Genomic DNA, 18,703 nt, shown 5'->3' on the forward strand with positions numbered 1-18,703 from the left:
AGACGAGCTAGTAGTAGGCTATATTTGTAACATTATTACAAAGTTAAACATAGCGGAAGACTTATTTTCACCACAGTAAGACAGACTTGTAAATGTGAATAGAAAATAAGTGATCTGTATTGCAATTAGCAGTGTTAAATAAGCACCCTTCAACTGTCAATTCAGTTGACAGGTGGTCCCAAAACATTTTTGGGGGGACAAAGTGGTCCTCGGTCTGAAAAAAGTTTGAGAAAACACTGATGATAAGGAAATCCTGTTTGACTACTTGTGGTGCCAAACACTGGGTGTAACTCACTGTACTGCAAGCCCCACATTTACTTTCGATTTCAGTCCAACGTTTGTTCTCTCTGCACACAGACATCTTGCTCTCAGGGGTGAGATTTTCTTGGAGGTCTGCTTTGGAGCAGAGAACTGAGACATACTATACTAGATATAGTACTATTGTGCCTCAGTTGAAATAATGGCTTCATCACTGTCCTTGCATATCCAGTGTCCAGTGTGTTTATGTGACTTTGTCGATCCGGTGAGTCTGCCTTGTCAGCACTCCTACTGCCGTCAATGCATCACCGGGCACGCCAACACCAGCCTCGGACCCAACCAGTGTCCAGAATGCAGACAGGGCTTCTCCATAGCAGACATCAAGCCAAACCGGGTCCTTGGGAACATCACCGAATCCATCAGGAAAGGCAATGCCAGCTCGACTGGTCATGCTCAGCCTTTGCAACCCCCGGTTTCCCCTGATGGTGACCTTATGTGTAAGGAGCATGAGGAGAAGATGAAACTATTTTGCGAGACGGAGCAGAAGCTGATTTGCCTCATCTGTAGAGAACAGGACAAACATCGGGGACACACGTTTAAACCACTGAAGGAGGCGTCGGAGAAAAGCAAGGTAAGCTTTGACGCAACATGTGAGGATGTGTGCAGGTAGGCTAATACATGAATTCAGTATGTGTGTATTACTTTATTACTATATTACAAATGGCATTTGCTGTATTAAAGTAGATCATGTGGGGTGACTTCAGGGTGTGTTGTGTTGATTGCAGGGTGTGGTGAAAGGAGTTCTGGGGTTTGTGTGTAAAGAGAATAAAGCTCTTGAGGACCTCATCACACGACAGCTTGGTGAGATATCCAAATGTGAGGTAAGGACAAAATCACACACACACATACACGCACACGCACACACACACACACACACACACACACACACACACACACACACACACACACACACACACACACACACACACACACACCATTAAGACTTGTCAAAGAGAATATGTTATTGTCTGTTAAAACCTACATAATAGTGTACAGGATATGTAAAGCCTTTCTGTCATGGGTCTAAATGACTACAGGAAAAATGTGATGGGCTTCAGACTCAGATGTCGTCCCAGTTCGAGATGCTGCATGAGTTTCTGAGGAGGAGAGAGGCGCATATGAAGAAGGAGCTGGAAGAAAAGAGGAAGAAATCTGTGACGGCTATGCAGGAAAAGCTGGCAGACATCCAGGCAAAAGCAGCCGATAGCAGAGAGAAGGAGGTGATCCTGCAGAGTGCCTTACAGATTCCCAGACCCGACCACTTCCTGCAGGTTAGACCGGAACACACACACACACACACACACACACACACACACACACACTGATCAGTGATGCGCGGGCTGACCCGAAATCAGCGGGCGCTTGCAGTTAACCGCGGTCGACCGCAGGCACGGGTTATGAAATATTATTTTTAATGAAATTCGGGTCGGGTGCGGTCGGTCAGGTCAGGACCTTTGAAATTATGCAGAATTTTAGAATTTATAGAAGTAGGCTATAGCCAATATGCTATAGTTTACTTAAGCAGACAGGGACATTTTTAGCGAAATAGATCAAAGTTTATATGGCTGAATAACTACCAAAGAAACTCAAGAGAAAGAACAATCTCTTGGCGGGGAATGCATTGGCCACGGTGTAGTACGGGGGCGTTGCCTGAGGACACGAGTGGATGGAAAATTAACTCCCTTGCGCATGGTCATTGGTCAGTGGGTGCGATGGATGCCATTTTCGTACTCCCTTGCACATGGTCAGTGGGGGCGACACCATGATGGATAATTTGTGGCCAAGTAACGGCAGCTGTTGGTCAGCAGTAATTGCTGGGGGTAATTAAGGACAGCTGACAGACATTCACGCTGTCCTATGACCTGTTCCACAGTGAATAACATTTCCGTACTCCCCTCGCCATCATTTCCTACTACGCTGTTATGACGTGAGTAAGCCCTCTTGTCTCAAGCCTCTTTGATAACTACGATGGTGCCACGAGCTCGGCAGGAGACTTAATGAGGTTTCTGCGTCGGCCAAATCCTCTGCGCGCAACTGGTGCAGCAGGTGCAAAGCATTTTGAAGAACACAGAGGGTGCTCTCTACACAGTGCAATGATGGATATAGCCTACATATTTTCTTATACAATTGTAATGGTTTCGCACTCATGTGTTGCTTACAGAGTTTGTTTTCATTTCCTGTGTCGTACCACGACTACGAGGCAATCCACTTGACGGCTGGCTCCGTCTGCTCACCAACCTACAGATTAATTTCCTCCACAGCTAGGGATTCGAGTGGCTATGCCTACATTGTCGAAATAGAATAGGCTAATTATTAGCCTATTCCCTTTGAATGCAGTGCTCATTTGCCTAGAGTGGAAGAACAATGCCCTCGCCACTTAAAATAAATAAATAGGCTAATAAATAGCCTAAATAATAAAATAGCATTGTATGAAGATCAAACTTGGTAGTCTGGGTAACAGACAAACATATTATGATCGAAATGCTCATATTAGAAAAGAATAATTTGTGAGAAAATGTTATCTATTCAACATAGACTAGGCTACTTTTTGTTGGACAGGGCATGTCGCGTTATAGCATCGTGAGTGCAACTGTCAATCAGTTGAGAAGGGCTCTGCAGCCTACGTGATCATGTATGGATCTTTACATTGCAGTCATCTAAGATTACGAGAGTTCACGCTTTGTGTGGGCTAAATGATCATTTGCGCTAGAAAGACAAGCGTTGCCTATAGTGGCACCAGGCAGCGCAGGTTGCGTTTGTGGTTTGTGTGACGCGATTATCTTTCCCAAACTCCCAAATTAACCGCTTGGTCTCTGGTGAAGGAGGGGGTGGACTTGGCACCCTGTCCCTCAACTTTGGGATCGGAAAAAGCGAAACCAATTTCAGTTCAGGAAAAGGACAGAGCAGAGGAGTGGCCTACCAAACCAAAAGAAGATAAGGTGTTGTAGGCTACATTGCCACTATGGGTGTTTTCATAGCATAGTATACCTGGTCCAGTGTTTCCCACAGAAACTTTGGAAACTATGGGGGCAGCCGGGGTTTATTTTGTCCGGGGGGGGGGTCTTCTCACACGGGCCTTTTTTTTGGGGGGGGGGTATTCTTGCAGCGTAAACGCAAAACGGCAAAACAATGACTACAGTATGACATTGGCGCATGGAGAAACTGTAGGCCTGGGCCTATATTTCAGCCATTTATATTTTGAGAAATAAGGCTACATAAGATTTTACCCATGACTTGTATAGTAGTACATTGTCATTGTCAAAAAATGCAGTACAGTGAATAATTTCTGTTTACAACACAGTTTCATTCGTCCCTCATGCAGGGGTCTGGGAAACAATAATAAAACAAAATAGGAGCAGAGATAAGAATTTAAGAGCACTGTGAAATTGTTAACGCATAGACAAAAAGGGTCTTAGAGGGTAGGCTATGCCTTTTCCCCCACACATATCTGTAGGCGTACACATTCTACATGAGGGGTGCTGGTCACAGGGCCAGTTTTTTCCAAATTCCTCCCATTAAAAGGGCTGAACAACATATTACACATTTATGTCTATATTCACATTCATTACACATTAATTTCTATATGCAGCCCGATGTCTCCTCTGCTGTGTCAATGAAGGTCTGTCACCAAACTCATAAAGCAAAGCCTAGGGAGTGTTAGTAAACTCATCCCAACTGTCCCTTCTCTGAAGGTTTTTTATATTGCTCCCAAACCCAAGTAAACTACAACAACTTGACTAGGCTTTTGATCCCTGTCTTTCAAGCACTTGTGGTTCTCTCTATAGCAGGGGTGCCCAACCTTTTTTTAACCAAGATCTACTTTTGAAGTTGATGGTCTGCCGTGATCTACCAAGTCAAATTCAAGGATGTCAGTATGAAAATTTAAGACCTCCATTTATTAATCACCATTATTATGAACAAAATGTTTTCAGTAGGCTACTATGGCCGTATCTTTTCAGTGTGTTTTTAAAGTGTGTTGAATAGCCTATCTTTACAAAGCAATGCAGCACTGATAGTATGCAGAGATAATTTCAGTCATACACAAGTCATAAACAACTGAAACAATTTCAAAATGATAAACATTTGGTATATAAAAGGCACATAGGCCCTATTTCTAAAATATGATGAAGCATTATCATGCCTTCAGTGGTATAGGCTACAAATTAAAAAGGGCTCAGAAATTCACCATTTGTTATGGGTAAATAGTAGGCTACTATGAGAGAGAGAGAGAGAGAGAGAGAGAGAGAGAGAGAGAGAGAGACAGAGAGAGAGACAGACAGACAGAGAGAGAGAGCGCAATGAGAGAACTCATTGGATTGGTTAACACCCCTGTTAAGTGTGACTTCTTCTATGAAGGTTTTTTTTTCAGCTCTCTGGGACAGTAGCACAGCAAAGGCTTTCTATTGTGAGTTTGGCCAATCGTTTTGTCCACAACTGAAGCAAGAAACAGCACAAATTGAAGTGAATTCCATACATGTCAACAACTAACATTTCCCTTACACGCGGAACGCGATGTAAACGCAGTTAGCGATGATGCATGCGACTAGCGATTTGGACGAAGATCCTCGCATATCGGCGTGTCATAACGCATCGTTGCGCACATGTTCTGTTACTCACCCGATGTTACACGTGTGCACACATGAATCAACTGTAATACCCTTACGGTCACTTCCTAATGCTTTCCCCTCATTCTGTGTTACCGTGGGACTACTTATCTAACCAATACAGAGTCTATAGGATGTATTTACTCCAGGAGGAAAATGCGAAGGAAATTCAAAATCGTAATTCAAATCGTTTTTAACAAAAACGGATATCGTAAAACATTTTTTTTTTTTTTTTTTTTCATTTTCGTAAACTATGGCGGCCAAATTTAAACTATGGCGGGCCGCTTTAGTTTTCTCAATGTATGGGAAACACTGCTGGTCCCTATCAACCATTTAAGCGAACTTAGACCTGCAGCTCAGCATTTACTGTGACGTGAAGTGTTCCCAGACCCCTCGGAAGTGAACCATGCTGAGACCTTTATTGACGTGATTGTGCATTGCCAATGACGCTAGGGTGTTCATAAGGCACACGGCTACTATTTTCAAAGGCGGGTCGGGAAGCGGGCCGGGTCAATAATTTTTCATGAATATTTCTTGCGGGCAGGGCAAGCGGGCGGACTAGGGAAAAAGCGGTCGGGTGTGTCTTGTTTTTTCGTCGGCCCGCGCATCACTGACACTGATATATATTTAGCATAGCCTACACATCCTAAACCAACAATAGGCCTACTTGGCATATACAGGTTTAACCTGTTAGACCATCCAAGTATACACACTACCATGTTGATTTCTAGCTGGTTTGTAGCCTCGTAGGCTACTGCAGATGGCCCCATCTGTCATAAAACACTCAACTTGGTCATTGCCATTTTGGTGACAGTAAGGTAATAAGGTAAGAGGCTCTGCATTAAAGGAAAGAAGAATAATCCACACTCACAAACTAAGTCTCATTATTTATTTAGGCTATAGATTACCACCATGTCCAAAAGCAAACGCGTTTCAGCTATCAAGCCTTCATCAGTGCGTAGTGCATTAAAGGAACACTCCACCGTGTTTCAATAATAAAGTGTGTTCTTCTCAGACATGAGATGAGTTCCTCTCGACCTGCCTCGTCTTCGGATGCGCACCCAGTCAGTAACATGCGCGGCACAAACTCGTTAGCATTAGCTTGTCTCAGCTTTGCCCGGACGCATTCGGTGCGTTAAGTTACGGCCTGTTCCCACTTTGACGGCCATTTGACGCTCATAAACGCAACGCACCTCCCTTTGTTGACTGAATGCTTCTTGTCAGAACACATGCAGAGGCGTGACAGAGTACACTGAACAGGAATATCTTCTTCTGTCTTTCTACACGTCTATATCGATTAAGCAAGCTAACCAGCGATATAGTAACATCAAAGTGTTTACTTCACACATTTCATAGCCCTCACATAGTTTTGATTGTCGTCAAAAATGTACATAATCCTTTGAACATAAGCACAAAGACCTTGCACTTCATAGTTTCTTGTAGTGTATGAATCTTACATTAGAATGTATGATAACCCATCATGAAACTTCTTTTAAGCAGCAAAACATAGCCCTTGGTTTCATGGGAATTCCTCATGTACTCCAGTGTTTCCCAACCTTTTTTGTCTTGCGTACCCCCTAAGCCTCTTAGTTGTGCCATGAGTACCCCCTAATTCATTTTCTATATCATTTTCTCTGTCCTGTTGTGGCTGCTTTATACATTTTTTATAATAACACTTTTCCAAGTACCCCCCCTGCAGTGTGCTCGCGTACCCCTAGTGGTACACGTACCCCTGGTTGGGAAACACTGATGTACTCGTCAATCATTGGATAACGCTCCGCGTTCGCCGCAAGTAATTTGCATAAAATAGAAGGGAGCTGAACTTTTTGACGCACGTCAACTGTCAAAGTAGCCGCACCACGAATTCCAGAAACCTTAGTGAGGGCGTCGCCGCCTTCCACATTGTGACCACATTGTTTCGCAGAGTTACATACGTATGAGTGATTCTACGATTTGCCTGCACTTTTGGCAAAAGCAAAATGTCAATTATCAGTATTTTTTTTTCAACTAAATGACCTAGATGTTTACATAGTGTATATATTTAAGTTTCCAAACAAACAAATTGCCAAGCTTAATCTTAAATCATTTGATAAATACTCTAATGAAAGCGAACATTTGCTTGATTATTTTGTCAACAGTGTTATGGACAAATGCTAGGCTATGTAATTTCAAACATATATAAAAAATACTACAGAGTTGAAACAACATACGTTTGAAAGTGCTTATGTCCCTTAGCAATAATGTTGTCATTAATCTGTGCAACTGATATAGAAAATGTGATTGTTGAGCTTCATAAGTACAAAGCGGATTCCAAAAAAGTTGGGACACTTTGTATTTTTTGAATAAAATCAAAATGCTGGCATTTTCAAAACATTCAATATGTTAACAAGGTAGAACATTATGCACAGACAACATATCAGTTGTTAAAGTCAAGCAGAATTATTGTTTTGAGGTAATTATGTGATCATTTAAAATGTCACCCTTGCAACAAATCCCAAAAAAGTGGGACAGGGCCAATAAAATGCTTTTTATATTGGATAAGACTAAACACAACACAAGGGATGGGACTGAACAGTTAAATACTTTGACTGATGGCATCATTTTATTCAAAAATTTGATATTTTGATGTGCGAGACATGATTTCAGCAGCTCAACTGATAGGTGTGTTCTTCAACTTGTTAACCTTTTTGTTATGCTTAATATGTGGCATATCCTGACTGCAAGAAAACTAAATTTGTGACCTGTACTCTAATGATGGACCAACAGTTGGAACATAGTAGAGATTGAAATTTGCCACCATTATGGGGCAATATCTAAAGGCGGTGCTCCAAAATATAATGCCATGGTAGCTATGTTTGCTGTTTAAAATCTGTATGTATCATTCAACATTCATTTTAATGCTCTACATGACTAAGAAGACCCTAACCAAGTCACCTCTGCACCCCCTTACCATCATATATGCTGTCTTTCAGACTGACCACTAAATCAAGCTGAAGTATTCATTTTCTATGTAACCTGGAGGGTGCAGGACTCCATAATTTTCAAAATGGATTAAATATTTACCATTCTGTAATCAGAGGACAGTTTCATATGTCTCCTAGGTCCATAGAATGAGCTTTTCCGCACTCAACACTGTTTAATGTCTGCATCATGTGCATTAATCAAGTGTTGTGTTTATGGTCATTTTTTCGAGAGCTGTCATTGTTGGAGTGTCATAGTTTGCTTATTGACCACGAGTATGTCATGATCTCATAACTCGTGCAATGATTACACAGAACTCTATATTACGGAAATAGGCATTATATGCCAGCAATTTTGATAATTCAATCTTTCTGTGTAATAGATAAGTAATTAGTCCCTCAAAATCTTCGCTGCTGAGTGCCATAGCCTCTATGTGATGGTATTTTATTTGTGCATTCATGTTGGCAGTCAATATAGTTCCTTTTAAAATATTCTTCCTTGTGTAATTTTTAGAATTATCCAACTATTACAACATGTTTTGGCCCTGTCCCAACTTTTTTGAAATGTGTTGCATGGGTCAAATTTTAAATGATCACATAATTACCTCAAAACAATAATTCTGCTCAACTTTAACAACTGATATGTTGTCTGTACATAATGCTCTACCTTATTAACATATTAGATGTTTTGAAAATGCCAGCATTTTTATTTTATTCACAACATACAAAGTGTCCCAACTTTTTCGGAATCCGCTTGTAGGATTTTATGATTCACTGTGATACAGACTGACACATTTTTCATTATAAATCCCTGTAACGTCTGATTTGAATTTAGTCACCCTCCTTACACAAGACTTCCTTCTCCAGAGATAATCCCTAGTGTTCATAGGATTTTTCAAACACATAAGGGATCAATAGCACAAAAAACACTTTCAAAACAGTCAACCGTGTTACTCAACTGTGTTACGGTCAACAGTGCAGGGGAACAAGTCGGCACTTTTTTAGGAGAAAAAACAGAGCAGACAAACCCATCTCCCTAGAACACAAATTATTTTGTTTGTTTGTTTGTCAATATGGAGATAAATTGGCAAAAACATACTCCTCCTCCACTGTCATAGCTAATTGTAACACCATTGACGGTAATACGGCTTGACATTTCAGCCTTTTTTATGGTGTTGTGCTAACTGTGGACCTCAGAAGTTCCACCACAACACCTTAATCAATTCATGTATTTGTATGCTTTATCTGTGTTTTTCTACATGTGATTTCTAATTCAGATTCTTATGAATATGTTGATAACACAGTTGACAGGCAATTTTCCCGCTATGAGAACATGAAAAAGAATGTATTAAATTATGGAAGGATGGAGCTCAAAACTTACCAAAAAGTCTTCCCATATCCTGCCAAAGAGGTTATGACATCACGTGATGTTATTCTTATGGCCTAAGACCAAACCATTACTGATTTATGGAGGGGGTTTCAGACCGTGACACGGTTAACACAGTTTTCGTGGACACACAAAATGGCAAATTTCATGTATAATGGAAAGGAAAGTGGGCTTTCTGACAGTTTTGTCATATTGTGATGATTACTGTGAATCAACATTTGCAATCGTCTTGGGCAAAACTTCTTTACATGCTAATATGAAGACTGAATCTGACATTTGGAAAACAGGAAGGCATGAAAACGCCCAAAACACTATTAAATATTCATTCTTGCTGAGGGAAATAATGCCATGTCTACACTTTCTTTATTATATGAAAGATAAATGTGTGCTAATGTCCAAAACATCATTGGATGCAGTTAATAGTTAGTGGAATTGGCAAATAAAATCCATGGACTTAAAAGCGCAGTCGAATCGTAGAATCACTTGTATGTGTTTTTGGAGGAGTTCCAAATTGCCCACCAGCGGGCACTTACACCTCTGCACGACTAGTAAACCGATCCAAAAACTGTTGCAAAATTGACTTCGACGCATTAATATCTTCACTCCTAGTTCCCCCCTTCCCGCCTCCCCTTCTCCCTTCTTGCAAGAGGACTAGGATTGAAGATATCAATCCGTCGAAGTCGAAGTACTCCGAATGTGTTACTACACCTTCCATGACAGTGGCATTTCTTTATTTAGGAAATCGCCATGTTTAATTTTGTGCAACAACTTTTGGATCGCTTTACTAGCCGTGCCGGGGTGTTTAAATAGGGAACTCGTGGAACAATTTGGTCACTTCTAACTTAAGGCACCGAATACGTTGTATGTAATAATTAACGGTTAATTAATTTGAACATTCCAAAGCACTTTCACTTGGCGAATTGATACACTAGCATTATGCGGTCAGAAAAGTGACCTAATAGTGGGACTACTTCATAGGTGTACGTCTATAGACAGTTAATCAACACCCAATTTAGCGCATCACAATGGGACATTCCATCCTGCCGTGGTATTGTAGGCTATATTGTAACACAACCCCTGTCATGAGGTTGTTGTTACCAGAATGGTAATGACCATGTAGTATGTAGAACAATGGTGGTTAAGTCTTTTTTAATTACATTCAATTGGCAGAGCAGTGTTGTATGATATACAGTATGTTGTATTTGTTCCTTTAATCCCTTTGCACAGAAATTATGTTATAATACCAATTGTAATGACCAATCTATTACTTAAGACTCTTGGTAATGTCATAGCAATGTTGTTATTATGTAGTTGAATCTTTTCAGCAATGAGTGTGCAAAGAGGCTACCTTAGTTTTCTAAACGGTACTTTGTAGGTGGCATATGTTATAACATTCACATTCACATTCATGGTTATAGAATACCTTTCATTCAAGTGTACATACCAGTTCTTTTTGAAAGTTTTATTTTTTTCTCGTGTGTGTGTCTGTGTGTGTGTGTGTGTGTGTGTGTGTGTGTGTGTGTGTGTGTGTGTGTGTGTGTGTGTGTGTGTGTGTCTGTGTGTGTGTGTTGCTAGTGGTGGCAAGACAAAGGATTTCCTGTGACAGAGGGAATGAAAGAAAAGCAAGGTGGACAGATAAAGTAAGTGCCTAGACTAAAAACAGGGAATTTACATGGATACATAGCACTACACACTGGCTTTAAAGGTGCACTGTGTAATATTTTCAGTAGTTTATTTCCAGAATTCATGCTGCCCATTCACAAATGTTACCTTTTTCATGAATACTTACCACCACCATCAAATTCTATGTATACATTATGACTGGGAAAATTGCACTTTTCATACATGTAAAAGGGGATCTTCTCCATGGTCTGCCATTTTGAATTTCCAGAAATTTACATTTTAAGCTACAAAAATTACTGTATTTTGGTCGTACTAGTAAATTACCTAGTACATATTCATGAAAAAATCAAATTTGGCAACAGTCACCTCAGTTCCAATAGTTGCAACACCTACTCTGGCCACAATCCTACACAGTGCACATTTAACACTTCATTGGCTTCTGCAAAATTGTCATGCAACTAATAATGTTTGGGTGTGATTCACTGAGATTAGATACAATGCATTGAGTACATGGATTGGTGCTTGACTGAGCAGGCCCTGACAACAGAGCATGAATACTAAAAGGACTTTCTTGCTGGAAAATACACTGCTAATGATTAAAGGTGCACTGTGTAGGATGGTGGCCAGAGTAGTCATTGCAACTATGCTCATTGAAACTTTGCTGTTTACTGCCAAATGTGATCTTTCCATTTACTAGATAATGAAGTAATATTTACTAGTATGACCAAAGTACAATGCAATTACATAATGTATATTTTGAATTTGATAATGGTGGTAAGTATTCAGGAAAAGGTAACATTTGTGAAAGGGCAACATGAATTGTAGAAATAAATTATTACACGAAAATATTACACAGTGCACGTTTAAGTGCTGCATTAGGCTACTGTTCCATGAGTATCGCCATTTTAATGTATGTTTAATGTTTAATGTATGCTTAACGTATAGGCCCTCATGACAACAAAAGCAATGCCATTTTAGGGGAACATGTGGATTCAAGTCATGCATTTGTATACTTGAATGATTAACGATAGCCTAACATTGTGAGTTTTGCATGCATATAAATGATTTACGACAAAAGAAGAAAAAGTGACGTTCTCCCCTATAAAACGGCATCAAAAATGAACTATGTGGCTGGACTATAAATGTATGATGTTAGCTCACTGAATATCACGGCTCTCTGGTCCAAACCTTCTGTACGAAAGTGGCACCAGGGTATGGTATGGCGTGTCTAAAGAATGCATGATCAACAACATGTGTTTATTGACTTGATGTGTTGAGCCCCTAGGGGTGTCTGATATTATTGTCCGCATATGTGGCAGGTTGAAGTCAAAGGTCAAGAACCTGGTGGTAACTCCTGACTCTGTGTCTATGGGCCCCTATGAGACACACATGTCCTACTTTGTTTGGAAGGATGTGCTGCAGACCATACAACCAGGTAATGAGGGGACCTACTACAGTCTGTGAAATAACATACAGTGAGTCCAATATGTATTTGATCCCTTGCTGATTTTGCCGGTTTTCCCACTAATAAAGACATGATCAGTCTATACATTCATGATAATGTGTATTCAAACATGGAGAGACAGAATATCAAAAAGAAATTCCAGAGAATAACTTAAAATAATATATTTTAATTTATTTGTATTTAATTTAGGCAAATAAGTATTTGACCCCTCTAGCTAAAGAAGATAAAGTGCTTTGTGGCAAAGTCCTAGTTGAGGTTAGATGCTTCTTTTAGTTGATGACAATGTTTGTGCATATAGTAGAAAATATTTTTGCCCATTTTTCTTTGCACATTATCTCTAAAACATTAAGAGTTTGTGGCTGTAGCTTGGTAAATGGGAGGCTCAGTTCTCTCCATAGAATTACTATAGGGTTAATATTTGGAGACTGTCTAATAGACTTCACGACTTTAATATGCTTCTTATTGAGCCACTCCTTCGTTGCTTTGACTGTATGTTGTGTATTATTGTCATGTTGGGAGATCCAAAAATGGCCCACCCTTCAGTGTAGTGGAGGGAAGGACGTTTGCACTCAGGATTGCACATTACATGTCTCCCTCCATCCATTCGTTGACGATGTGAAGTTGTCCTGTGCCTTAGCCAGACAAACACCCTCAAACCATAATGATACCACTTTCATGCATGATGGTGAGGAGGGTGTTCTTGGGATCATAGACAGCAGTACTCTTTCTCAAAACACATTGAATTGTGATAATGCCAAACAGCTTGATTTTGGTTTCATCTGACTACAGCACCTCCTTATCATATCCTAAACCAGTCTGATGTCCATTGGCAAACCTCAAGTGGGACTGCACAGGTTCCTTCTGAAGTAGAGGTACCATGTGTGCACTACAGGATTTTAAACCTCTGTGGCATTAAGTGCTACCAGTAGTTTTCTCAGTGATTTTGGTCCCAGTAGCTTTGATATCATTGCCTAGTTCATCCCGTACAGCTCTAGGGTGATTTCTTTCTGTTCTCATGATTATCAAATCCCTACAAAAGGTCAAATCTTGTATAGAACCCCAGACAGGCTGATGGATAGTCATTTTGTATTCCTCACATTTTGGAAGAAATGCATCAACAGCTGGGTCATTAATACTCAGTCTCTTTCTTGTGGCTTTGCAGCCCATTTAATCTTTGTTCAGGTCTAAAATCGCGTCCCTGATATCATTTGACCACTCTTTGGTCTTTCCCATGCTGGTGAGGTTGGAGTGTGACTGATTCACTCATACTATGGACTGATACTGCTGATTCAATGTGTCTTTTATGCATGTTAGTATGTACAGGTGTCTTTAATTCAGATGACAAGTTGATCGGAAGTGCCCATCTGGTCTGTGGGCCCGGAACTGTAATCAGTTGGCAGGGGATCAAATACATATTTTGCTCGATGAAATGGAAATAGATTAATATATATTCTCTTCAGTTAATTTCTGGATTTTCTTTTTGATATTCTGTCTCTCCATATTAGAATACATATTATCATAACATTTATTGACTGATCATGTCTTTGTTAGTAGGCAAACCAACAAAATCAGCAAGGGATCAAATACATATTAGACTCACTGTACCCATACAGTATTACAGTGTATTTAGAGGAATGATATATTTGATTATGACCAGTTCTGGGAATAACGTTGTTAGAGTATAACGGTGTTACTAATGGAGCCACATTTTTGGTAACACAATAATTATAATTATATAATAATTATATTATATAATTATATAATTTATACATAATTATAATAATTACTCTATCCGTAGCTGTATCGCCATTACGTTACTCAGGAAGTAACGTGACGCGTTACAATTTGATGAATTGCAGCGCCAGTGGGCCCCAGGTGCTGACAAAACCTGGGTGCCACGGTGACACATAAATCTGTACCAAGCCGGCTTTTAATATGCTCATTACCACCCTTTGAATGCATGACAACAAAATGACTGATCATGATTTGCTAAAAAGTTAGGCGGGCGGAATATCAACTCTCTTGTTCCCATGCACTTACTACACACTAGTCTACTACAGAGATGGTGAAGAGACAATGGCAGCATCAAGCCGCAAGGTTCCGTTTTCCAACTGGAAATACCGGAATCATTTCACACTATTTCAAGTCAAAGGCAATAATGTTTAAGTCCCATGTAAACTGTGCCATGGAAACAAAGTTCTGTCCGCAACTGTAACGAGCAACTCCAATTTGATGAAGCACCTCACAGCATCACATGGTGGCACACCTCTAGGTAGCCTATTGCTAGTGCTAACCCAGCCCCTAGCCCTGGTGCAGCTTTGAGCTCTAGCAAAGAGGTAGATGGGGGGACTGCTCTTAAGCAAGCCAAACTTTATTTTTTCAGGACAGACACTAGTGTCTAAGGCTGAGCTCAACAACATTATCTTCAGGTATGTGGTTGAACACATGTTGTCCCAATCCACCATGGAGTCGGAATCGTTTAGGGCTCTTGTTGCATAAATTACATCTTGTGGAAGAGAAAAGAGCTCACCCCTTTGCCGAAAAACTTTGTGAACTGGATTAACATTCACTATCAAATAACAAAATAACATAGAGCAAGAATACTTTTCCTGGTAACAAGTGACTTTTCTAGTGAAGTAACAGTTACTAACGCAATTATGTTTTTGTAGAAATAACTAGTAGATGTTATGAGTTACTTTTTCAAAGTAACATTCCCAACACTGATTGTGGCCTACTTCACTCACTTCCACATTATTTCTTTGGGAACACTTGTGTTCTCTCCTCATGCAGGTCCTAAACGTGTTACCATTAAAGACCCAGGAGACTCCTACCTCAAGCTGTCCCCTGAAGGACACAGCATCCGGCAGGCAGACAGGTCTGGAAGTATTCCAATTGTAGTATAAAAGTATTGTAATTTATTTCCTTTGGTTCATCATTTTGTTTTTGTATACTCTCTCATGTAATCCCTTAATCATGTGATCTGTGTAATGTGATTTACTGGATTGTTTTTAAAAAGTGGCAAGCAAGTAGCCTGCTCTTGGTATGCTCTGAATACCACATTGGACAAAACGCGAAGGCATTGTAGCCAAATGAATAGTATAAAAGTTGCAATTGTGAGTGCCTCTGGTTTCCTATTTTGCACAGGTCTGGTGGCATGTACAAAAACTACAACCCATGTTCTAGCACCATCGAGACCTTCCAGACCGGTAGACACTACTGCGAGCTGGAGGTTGGGGGCAAGCTAGACTGGAGCATCGGCATAAAGGCAGAGTCGACAAAAGGTTCTCCACTTCATCTGCCAGAGAAGGAAATACAGCTCCACCTTAAGAAGGGCGACTTTGTCTTCTCCCATGATGGTGTGGAGTCTCCTGTCTCAGACCTCAACACTGACAAACCTGCCAGGAGGATTGGCCTGTACCTGGACTGTGATGGTCAACAGGTGTCTTTCTATGACGCTGACACCATGACGCTGATAGCCTCGTCCTTCTGTAGCTTCCTCCAGCCGTGTTCCATCTCTGTGTGTCCAGGTCTCTACAAGGAGGGCAAGAACAGCGACCCCATCACATTCTACTGGCACTGATGCTTTTGATTTTATCTCATTGAATTCAAATTCAGTTGAATTTAAATGTGTGGTCGTTGTCAAATAGGTGCCTGTAGCATATAAAAGATAGACATTAGTGTAAATGACTGGCATATACAACCTATTGAACTCAGCACCACACCATTCCCAGTGTGCTTGATTGGCCTTGTTCCAAGATGTGAGTGAATGTGTGTCTGGATGTATGAATGTGAGGTATATTGTAAAGCACTACGTACATCATTGAAAGTTGTCCAAATAAATAAGTGCTACCCTACAACACTAAGTAGTATGTAACTCTGACATCTATTTAGCAACAAAAGTTGGAACCACACCAATTACAGTTCACAAGGACTTTTGTACCTTGTCAATATGATGTTAAAAGAATGCAGCTACAGTAAGTTACTAAATTGTACCAGGGAATTTGTGGTTTTGAGTATTTTTGCTTGTTTTTTTATTATTAACATTCAGTCTTTGGTTTTGTAAATTAATTTGATATTTTCTTTCTATTTGGGTTGTTTGAGTGGAGTCCATAACCTCGGCAGGATTTTAAGAGTGTTATGGCATAATCACACCCCATAAGTTGGAACCCATGTCAATACTAGCATGTGTGTTATTTACTGTATGTGTAAATGGTGCATTTTGATTGGAAAGGGCCCTTCCCCCATTATACTTAATAAAATAATATTTTTTTTATTTTATGTAATTCTTATGTAATTACTAACTGTGTAATTGTGATTATTGCCATAATGGAGTTTGTGTAAAGAAAGACATCCTTTCTTCATTTGAAACTACCATTGTTTGGCTCTGGCTACATGTAAGCATATTCCTCAACCTGTTTGCTCCTGGTATTTCACATTAGCGGACGCATGACCACTCAAAGATCCCTCTTGGCTCCTGTGGACAATCATGATTTACAGCACCTGCTGGCAGACGTTCATGGTTTACAACACAAGAGCCGGACATATTTGTTAAAGGAGAAAGGCTCAATGTAGTAGATGATTTTAAATATTTAGGGGTCGACTCTCATTTAACTTTTAAAAAACATATTAAAAAGGTTAATGGTAGGGTTAAAAGGAATCTTTTTAATTTCAAGGTGATAAGGAATCAGTTGACTACAGAGGCAGCCAAACTTTATTTCCACTCTATGATTTTAACACATATTTCTTATTGCTTGACCACCTGGTCCCAAGCAAGTACAACTGCCTTGTCACTGATTTACAAATCTTACAAACAGGCACTAAAAATTCTGGACAAAAAAATCCAACATATCACTGTCCCATCATCCAGAAGTATGGTTTATTTAGTCTAGACAATTTTATTTCTTTTTCAAATTGCTGTTTATTTTTTTAAATTGTAAATGATCTTGCTCCCCCTCCCCTTAAGCAATTTGTGAGTCTGAGCAAACCCACAAATAATACAAGAGCGTCATTTAGGGGGGACTGCCTAAGTGTGTTTAGAAAGTCCACTTTTGGACAAAGTGCCTTCTCAGTGAAAACAGTAGGGGTATGGAATAGTATCCCTGTAAATATTAGGCAAAGCAATACGCTATAGTTTTAAATCAGGTCTTAAGAAATGGCTCAAAGCGGGGCAGCACTGTGGACATTTTTAGTCATTGAGCTTGTGTTTTGTGTCTTGTTGTTTATTTTATCATATATCTAGTGTATTTTGCTGTTGTAGTTGTTTTTTTTAACTATGTACTTGACCTTGTAATATAATGTAGGCCTATTTACAAATAGTGCACCCATTGTATTATTGTCACATTTTTGTATCATTATTAATTTTAATCCCTTTTCATCTTAACACCTTTCTGTCCAGGGACTACAGATGAAAATTAGCCTTAGGGCTATAATCTGGCTCAATTGTATGTTGTGCACTGTCCCTGTCAAATAAATGAAATGAAATGAAATGGATCAAGCCTCCTGCCTTTACAATAAAAGCTATATGGAGGCAACATGGCTGAACGCCGGGTAACTGGGTTCAAACCTGGTCATTTCTCAATCCTTCTCCATCTCTATCTCCCACTCATTTCCTATCATCATCTTTGATTGACCTAACCCAATAAAAGCTCAAAAGTGCAAAAAAGAATCAAACATATTTAATTAGTGAAACAAGATAGTGTGCCACCAGTTAATTTTCAGATGAGAATAGGAAGACCATGAGCAGCGTTTGTTCAAGGTCTTGATAAAAAAATGTAAATTCATGGTGTAAGTACAACACTAGCATATGGTATTGTGTGGCTGTTACACCAGTCACTCCACTGTACCTACCTAATGAGATAAACGGTTGTTACTGAAAAACACTAAAAACCCAACAAGAACCCACTACAAATGTGATCCATCCAGAGCATAGTCAGCTGATCATAAGACAAGTGCACAGGCCTACTGGTTACTCAGATAAGTTACCTGTGTTGGAAGAAAACTGTGTTTCTTTCTTTACTTTTACTTTCACCTTTGACATCTCTGAAGTTAGGCGTCTTTACCCGTTTCAGTCCATAGGGACTTTCCTGCTACATAGACATTCCTGTAAGTCATATCACAGGTGTAATTCATGATCCATGAATTGCAGACAAACTGAATTTGTTTGTGAACATCAGAGAATTCTGACTTAAAAATAAAAACGAGCCTTTTTTGACTAACATAAAAATAATCTGAACTGTGTTTAAAACTCGACACACTAATGACACATGTGTGTAATACCAGCACACCAGCGGACTGTGGCAGGAACATACCAGGGAGAAATATGTGCGAGAGATAATGTTAATGTTTT

The 18,703-nt window shown here is 39.8% G+C and overlaps 1 protein-coding gene across 1 annotated transcript; it reads left to right on the plus strand.

Moving 5' to 3' along the window:
• Nucleotides 1-350: 350 nt before the first annotated feature.
• Nucleotides 351-17,786, plus strand: LOC134449310 (nuclear factor 7, brain-like). Its single transcript, XM_063199193.1, has 7 exons — nucleotides 351-889; nucleotides 1,044-1,139; nucleotides 1,356-1,589; nucleotides 10,845-10,909; nucleotides 12,212-12,327; nucleotides 15,148-15,232; nucleotides 15,502-17,786. The coding sequence occupies exons 1-7, from the start codon at nucleotides 461-463 to the stop codon at nucleotides 15,935-15,937; spliced, it is 1,461 nt and encodes a 486-aa protein (XP_063055263.1). The 5' UTR covers nucleotides 351-460; the 3' UTR covers nucleotides 15,938-17,786.
• The last annotated feature ends 917 nt before the right edge of the window (nucleotides 17,787-18,703 follow it).

This window comes from Engraulis encrasicolus, chromosome 5 (genome assembly GCF_034702125.1).
Source record: "Engraulis encrasicolus isolate BLACKSEA-1 chromosome 5, IST_EnEncr_1.0, whole genome shotgun sequence".
NCBI lineage: Eukaryota > Metazoa > Chordata > Actinopteri > Clupeiformes > Engraulidae > Engraulis > Engraulis encrasicolus.

Bases quoted from the DNA above. Each gene is read 5' to 3' on its own strand.
- LOC134449310 (XM_063199193.1), top strand. From the start codon at position 461: ATGGCTTCATCACTGTCCTTGCATATCCAGTGTCCAGTGTGTTTATGT. The intron at 1,140-1,355 runs GTAAGGACAAAA...AAATGACTACAG, and splicing joins GTGAGATATCCAAATGTGAG to GAAAAATGTGATGGGCTTCA. The intron at 10,910-12,211 runs GTAAGTGCCTAG...CATATGTGGCAG, and splicing joins AAGCAAGGTGGACAGATAAA to GTTGAAGTCAAAGGTCAAGA.